Source organism: Bemisia tabaci, chromosome 10 (genome assembly GCF_918797505.1).
Source record: "Bemisia tabaci chromosome 10, PGI_BMITA_v3".
NCBI lineage: Eukaryota > Metazoa > Arthropoda > Insecta > Hemiptera > Aleyrodidae > Bemisia > Bemisia tabaci.
Window position 1 is genome coordinate 42,494,298 of NC_092802.1, and position 7,637 is coordinate 42,501,934.

Consider the following 7,637-nt stretch of genomic DNA (forward strand, 5'->3'; position numbering starts at 1 on the left):
TTAACCACCGGCGAGACCGATTTTGAGGTTATGTTTCTCTTGTCGCATCATATCCTCCGTCTAATTTTTGGAAAATGATAAAAGGAGAGCAAGTCTCCTTTCTTGACTCTTACGAGTAAATAATATTTTGCCTTGGTTTTTTGAGGACTCTCGACCTTTCTGAGAGTGTTAACGCCAACTTACAATGTGTTGGTCCCGATGAATCTGCAACTTTGAGGAGAATCTAAACCAGAAGTAAACGATCATAAACGGCTTTTACTATCCCAGTTTCTTTGTCATTATTTTCTATCTTCAAAGCGCTGATTAAGTTAAGAAACCTGAAACACCTAATTATTCCTGAAAAATCCTTTCTTTACCCTGAAGTGAAGTAAGATATTGGAATGGAATCAATGCATTCTCCTATTGGTATTAAACAATACATTTTCGCCTTATATTACTTTAAATCTCACTTCAAGATTACCAAGAAAGATTTCTAGGGAAGAGTTGTCTGAAATGTGTCCTTGAGAATAATTGTTCCATATTTGGGTAACTTTTAAGTGAAAGTCAGTACTTTAGTATAACCAGTTTGATATCTCTGCATCAGCTCACTTCTGGGATTTATTAACCATAATTTGTACAAGTAAATAACTTCATGGCGTTTTTTTTTTTTTTTTTTTTTTTTTTTTACTATTCACTTCTAAAGCATAGAGAAAATACAGAAGTGGTGGCAAGGCAGTCATCTTAAAGATTGGCTGTGACGTAGAAAAGTACGCGGACTGGCGCGCTGTTAAAAAAAAAGCACATTTCATGATTTAACCTGTGCAAAGGCCTACATCACCATTGAATCTAACATTGAAAGTCATATAATTGAACATTAGTTACCATGACTCTCCAACTGCTGCTTTTTTGACGCTCAGAATGTAATTTATCATAGTTATACCTTCAAAACAGGACGAGTAGAGATAAATGTCATTATTATAAGAAATATATATTTTCAACTCATAAATTATTCTCAATTACAGTCGAACATCGATAGAAGAACATAATGAAACAAAAAGTCAACAGTTACGAGTTTTTAGAGCCAAAATAAATGGGAACCTCACAACCTTTCCTGCTCCTTTTTAAATTTTAAACAGCTGGTCTTGGTTTTTCCGCGGGTACCATTAACCAATTAGAAAGGCGGCCTCATTTTTAGCCGTGACATAGAAAAGTACATTTCTCCGCTTGCCACCACCTTCTGTATTTTCTCTATGCTTCTAAAGAATATTAATGGTAATGCGCCATCAAACTGTTGATTTTCTTGTAGAAAGCAGTTCACATGCTGTACAAGTATCCTTGTGAAAACGCACTCATTTGCGTATCAGCAGATAATGATTCCAGTAAAATATGTAGTTTTTTTTTTTTTTTTTTATAAAATCACCAACAATCATGGTGGAATTTCCTCAAAATCTGAAGGATGATCGAGCATCGATGTAAAGTCTTTTTTACTACAAGAAACAGGGATTTATTCATTTGATATCATGGGTTTTACCTAGTAGAATGTGGCATTTTTTGCTTGTCTCCATGGCCATGTACTGCCTATAATGACAAATAAATCTAACAGACCGCAAGACAGATATAAAATCATGCTCTACATAACATCCTTTCTCATCAAAATCTCAAGCTGAGCATGTTGTAAACTTCAGGAAGTAACTGATGAGTGAGAAGTAATCATTCTTAGTCTACATCATTAACAGTAAGTTCAAAGTTTCTGCCCCTCGGAAAACCATAATCAACATTCAGAAAGAAGTTATTAAAAACGACAATGCTTCAGTCATAAAATGTACAGATAAATATTGGCTGAGGGTTTGATTTGACTTAGGTAGACTCTGTTTTATTTGTGAGCGAGAACTTTGAATGAACTCAGAGAATAACATTTTGTAACGTACAAGGTTGATGAGGAAGCATGTGTTGTAGTGCATAATTCTGTACTCAGCTGGATTGAGGTCGATGTCTAGTTCAAAGTTGTTTTGCCTTTCGATCCAAAATGTTTCATGTAAGAATCCCTCTCGGTAGTTGTAACAGTGATTTGCTTGACTTTTTCAGGTGTCAAAGGAGTTCAAGTTGAAGAACTATGGAGTTTGGACGCAGAATCATTCGAAAAACTGAAGTAAGCTGAGATGATGTTCGTTAAATAGTCTGGAAGCTGTATGCGATTATCCGTGGGAAAAGGCACTTCAGTTCCTCGGAGTCCACAAGAAAATATTTAAATCAAAAGATAGTTGCCAGATTGTGCTGAAAAGTCAGCTCTTTTCCCTTTATACACCCATTCAAAGTATTCATAATTTATCACACAATCTGACAACTGTGAATAAAAAGAACCATCCATCCAAGATTGGGACATGAGGCTGGTCTTGCATGTATTCTTATGCATCTCAGAGCTCATGTCAGTATGGGTGTACATCCTTTTGATATGGATACGTTCAATTTAGATTATATTTTTTAACCATTCATTTCAACCAATAGGACTGCTCCATACTCCTTATGTCTCCTTTGCCGGTCAATTTCAATTAATCAGCCCACTGTTTGATTTTACAAAGCAACCTATTTACTGCATTGGATCAAGTATTTCACTGTAGTGAGTGCTAAACTGTATAAATTTGAAAAATGCTCGAGGCACTCAAAATTTCCTGATCCATGACTGATTTTCCTGGTGATATCAAATTGCCGTATTTTTTCCAGTTTTTACTGACAATGGACACCCTGTCAGTAGGTTGTATGGTTTTCGTTAAGTTGGTTAAAGAAATCAGAGCTTGAGTTTTGGGGAGAAGGCTTTTTTCAATGCCCAGTGCTTTCCTTTTCCATCCTATTTCTCTGGCTTTTCTGACTCATTTTTCTTTTTCTACTCTTTCTATTCAATTTTATTCCTTTTTCTTCTTTCCTCCTCCTCCCTCCTCTGAAGAAAATTTTTTCTCTCCCTCTTCCTTTTGCTTTCCCCCATTTCCTGCTCCTCCTTTTTCCAGTCTCACAAAGGTGTAAAAAGTTTTTCACAGAAAAACCAGTGGAAAATTGCGCACCACAAAGACCGTCAAATATATCTGAATCTAAAAATCTCGGAAATGTTTTTGGTAATCTTTTTCCCCCTCATTTTTTTGTTTTAATTTAAAATGAAATTTAAAAAAATCAATCTTTCTGTCGAGAATTTCCCCATGAGCTTACAGATTTCCCCCGCCTAGCTAGGGCTCTTGCACTCAAGTGTTCTCCTTCGCGATCTTCTTAAATTCTTTTTATCTGTCCTCTTTTTTTCTCTACTTTTACTCCCATTATTTTCAGCTCATACTTTGTGTACAGATAGGATGGGATGGTTTTGGATTGCAATCTTTCAGACCTGTAGCATTACCCTCAGCCTATTCTCTGGGCAACTAAATTCAAGTAACGATTGAAGCTTATCTCGTGCATTTAAATTCTACTAAAATTATTAGAAGAAAAAGTTTTGCTTTTTCACTTTGCTTTTACTTTCAATTTAACCCAAATTCATCCCTTAAATATGCTCATTCTAAAGAATGTCTGTACTTATCGCTCAGCGACATCTGCTTATAAATCGCTCTCACAAAAATTTTTTCCTCTCATCATTTCAGACCCATCCATGGACTCATATTCTTATTCAAATTGGTTCACCAAACAGACGAGCAATCAGGGTCCATTGTCCGTGACAGTCGACTCGAAAAAATGTTTTTTGCACAACAGGTGAGTGCAACCTATTCCCTCTTGAATAACAACAATGGAGGCGTTTCTCAGTAGAAAAACCTTACACCCTCAGCAGCTCATGCCCTTTTTGTGGAGAATTTTCTATTTTCTATCAGATGTTTGGAAAATTCGGAAGGTACCTGATTTAGAATGACAAAATGACAACTAGATAGATAATGAAATTTAGCACTAAAACACATGTAAAGTGTACAATTTTGATACAGAAACTTGTATTGCATACAGATGCACGCAATTATCCTTCTTTTATTAAATTAAATACTTCACTATTCCAAACTACTCTTAATCAAAATTTTTACCCACCAGGTCATCAACAACGCCTGCGCGACGCAAGCTATCCTAAGTATCCTTCTAAACTGCAAGCACCCAGATGTTGCTCTAGGCACCACGCTAACCAACTTCAAAGAGTTCTGCTCTGACTTTGACCCGCACATGAAAGGCTTGGCTCTGAGCAACTCGCAGGACATCCGATCGGTTCACAATTCCTTTGCACCGCAGACACTGTTCGAATTAGACTCAAAACTCCCGTCAAAAGAAGAAGATGCCTATCATTTTGTAAGTTATATTCCGCTCGAGGGGCGATTGTACGAGTTGGACGGCCTGAAGGAAGGCCCGATCGATCTGGGGCCAATCCCTGAGGAAAAGGATTGGTTGGATGTAGTTAGGCCGATCATCGAGAAAAGGATCAACAAGTGAGTATCAAACAGATGGAATCTCGTTCTACCTACGGCGGGAGGTTCGAAAAAATGCAGTTAATTTTACTAGCATCCTAGTAGCATTCTTTGTTATAAAAAAGTTAACAAACTCGTAAATTTCAGAGAAGAACCTCTCATTAAAACAGAAACACTGAAATATATCCGAAAAAAGAAAGCCTTTATATGATATTATGTAAAAATGTCATTTTGTGAGTTTTTAATGATTTTTTTTTTAGTAAACTCAACGGAAAATTTTGCGTAAATTTTACATAATATTTTTGTGTTTTATGTTGCATATTTTGCAGTTTATTTTGTGTCAGGCATCAGTATGAGTGATTTGTAGAATTGAACACAAATGTATTGTCAACATTTTTTCGTACTTTTTTTTTTCAAGAGAAAAAAAATGTAAATTCACATAAACTTTACTCTAAGAACAAAATGAGTTTCCCATTTGGTACATTTTAACATTTTTTCACGTTTTTTGTAGTCCAAATTTAACAATGTTTAAAATCTCTGATCACATTTTATTTTTGTTAGAGAACACCAATCGAATTTTCATCCGCCTCTTCCTTTTTTCTTACCCTTTTTTTCTCGTTTCTTCCTCTCGTTATAATTCCTCTGCTTCTTGTTTCTCCTGTCATTTTCATTCCCCTTCCTTTTTCTTTTCCCCTCTTACCCTCTTTCTCTGCCTTTTTTAAAAACGACAACGGAGAGACAGAACACGAGTTAGAAGAAAAGAAAAAAATAAAAAGCGGAAGAAAATAAAGGACATGAAGTTAAGAAGAGAAAAGGAGGAAGAGAAAGAGAATATTATTTTATTTGTTTTTCCCTCCTTAATTTCTCAATTTTCCTTCTCCTCCTCCTTCTCTTATTTTTCAAAAAGATGAAGAAGAGGCAAAAAAGGAGTTAGAAGAAGAGAAAAAATCAGGAAAAGTGGTACCTAGAATTGTAAGGATATGAGGTCAAAAAGGGAGGGAAAAAGGAAAATAATATCTTCTTACTCTCTACTTTTTCCCTTTCCTCTTGTTCGTTTGTTTTCTTTCTCAGTGAGATTAGAAATTTCACCTTGATGGATTCCCTTTTATTTTTTTATTTTTTTTTTTAACAGGTATAACGAAGGTGAGATTCATTTCAACCTAATGGCTGTGGTATCAGATAGGAAGTTGAAATATGAAAAGCAGTTAGAAGAATTACAGAAAAAAATCGAGGTAAGTTTTCTAAGAGCGTTTTGAATTCAATGAATAATGAACAGTAATGAGAGTTTGCTCTACCTCAGTCGATGAGATTCAGCAGCACCTTGAGTTTTTAGCGTTAAGCAAACCATTAGCATTTTCCTAAGTATGCTGAGATCATTTGAAAAAGACAAGAGAACTGCATTTTGCTATTAGAAGTACAATTTCTAGCTCATCTGTAGAAGCTTTTATGTGCATAGGGAAACTAATGGTTCCTACTTTGTTTCTAAAAAAAAAATGGCTAAATATAATCAAAGAGTCAATTAGTTTGTGATTCTTATTCTGCTGCGCTAAGGAAGAAAGTCGCATGAGCCTTGATATGTTGCCAAAAGTCCTTTGATAAAATATGAATTTGCAGGTAAATTGGTGAATTCTCTTCCTCCACTTTATCAGAGAATTATATTCGCAATCAGATCTAAATAATCTGAAAGTAATTCTTAGAGAAAGTATCTATAATTCCTGAAAAATCAAAATTTTACCGGAGGAAATAAGGCAACTTACGAATGTTGATACGGCGTTTTTCTTTGGCATGGCAGTAACACAGGGTCCTGCGCCACCCCTTAACCCGGAGGGTTCTTGTTCCTTCTCAGGGTGGTTCTTCTGAAATTTTGGGCGTTCCCAAAAGTCGTTTCCTTTCACCTAGGAGCACTCACAAAATTTCAAGCCTCTGTCTCCATTCATTCAAAAGTTACAGGGATGATGCCCCATGCTGGACTTTCAGAGCATTCTGTATATCAATGGCCCAAGTGAAAAATGTGTATCTCAGTTTTTGGTATTGAATGCTGTTGCTCATGTTTAATTTTTTTGAAGGTAAACTGACCAACAGTTAAAAGTGGAATTTTTCATGAGTCTCCCTCGCTCATTGTAAAAAAATTTGATGAAATCGCAAGGAAACATGGTGATTACTTTTCCTAAAAAAAAGTACAACGTGATTGGAAATATTTAATTATTACAGTGGACAATTCCATTGGGAACAAACTTTAGAACCTAGGAATTTTCCCCCATCGAAATTTCATACTGAGCCAACGGAGGCATCAAGACTTTCCAATTTCGACTATTTGACAAAATTAAAAATGTGTTGTATCAGAGGAGGAAGGCAATGTGTTCTCCAAAGTCCATAACATCCACTTGTTTCAATCAATTGGATCATTGTCTCCTTGTTTATTGCTTTGTCCATCAATTTCAACAAGGATGTTTTGCATTCCAGAGTAGCGGAATGGATTCAGACTACAACCAGCAGGAAATCGACCGACTGAAAATGCTGATAGATCAAGAGGAAAACAAAACTCGAGAATATCAGATGGAAAACATCCGGAGGAAACACAATTATCTGCCGCTGATCGTGGAGATCCTGAAAGTGCTAGCAAAAGAAGGGCAGCTCTTGCCGCTCTACGAGAAAGCCAAACAGAAAGCGCTGGAGAAAGAGAAGAAGAAACAAGTCAAAGTTTAGTCTCAAGTTCCGTAACGTTCAACACTCCCGGTTGCCATTTTTTTTTATTAAGCAGTTTGAAATTGTGAAAAATATTCTTCAAACTTCAAGAAAGATTCCATAAAAGTTCCAAACTTCGGAAAGAATTATTTAAAAGTTCTAATTTTCAAGCAGATTCTTCGGAAAGCCCTTTTAAAGAAGATTTTTCAAAACCTTCCTAGTTTAAAAAAGACCCTTTAAGTGTCTCAATACTTAAAAAAGATGATCAATCAGACATATTTCTATCAAACGGACCTAAGCGCCATAGGGGGAGGAAGGTAGAGGGGGCTTGGATTGGCGGCGGAATTGGGCGTCCGGCTTATTCCGTCCTATACTCGGAATGCTTTTCCATGGCGCTTAGGTCCATTTGACAGAACGCGCTCTCCGGGATTCTAAATTCCTCAAAAGGAACTCAAATTGGCGCTTAGTTCCGTTTGATAGAAATACGTCCAACTGTTCAAAATTCTATTCTTGTAAGTATCTGCCGTTTGTAATAAAACTTTTTTAACTTTTCTCAAA

The 7,637-nt window shown here is 36.1% G+C and overlaps 1 protein-coding gene across 1 annotated transcript in view; it reads left to right on the forward strand.

The window, feature by feature from the left end:
• Positions 1 to 7,637, forward strand: part of Uch-L5 (ubiquitin carboxy-terminal hydrolase L5) — a 34,710-nt gene extending 27,073 nt beyond the window's left edge. Inside the window, exons 3-7 of the mRNA XM_019043815.2 lie at positions 2,065 to 2,128; positions 3,597 to 3,705; positions 4,030 to 4,415; positions 5,527 to 5,626; positions 6,858 to 7,637. Of these exons, the coding sequence (XP_018899360.1) occupies positions 2,065 to 2,128; positions 3,597 to 3,705; positions 4,030 to 4,415; positions 5,527 to 5,626; positions 6,858 to 7,100 (902 nt within the window). The 3' untranslated portion in view covers positions 7,101 to 7,637. The remainder of the gene's footprint in view (positions 1 to 2,064; positions 2,129 to 3,596; positions 3,706 to 4,029; positions 4,416 to 5,526; positions 5,627 to 6,857) is intronic.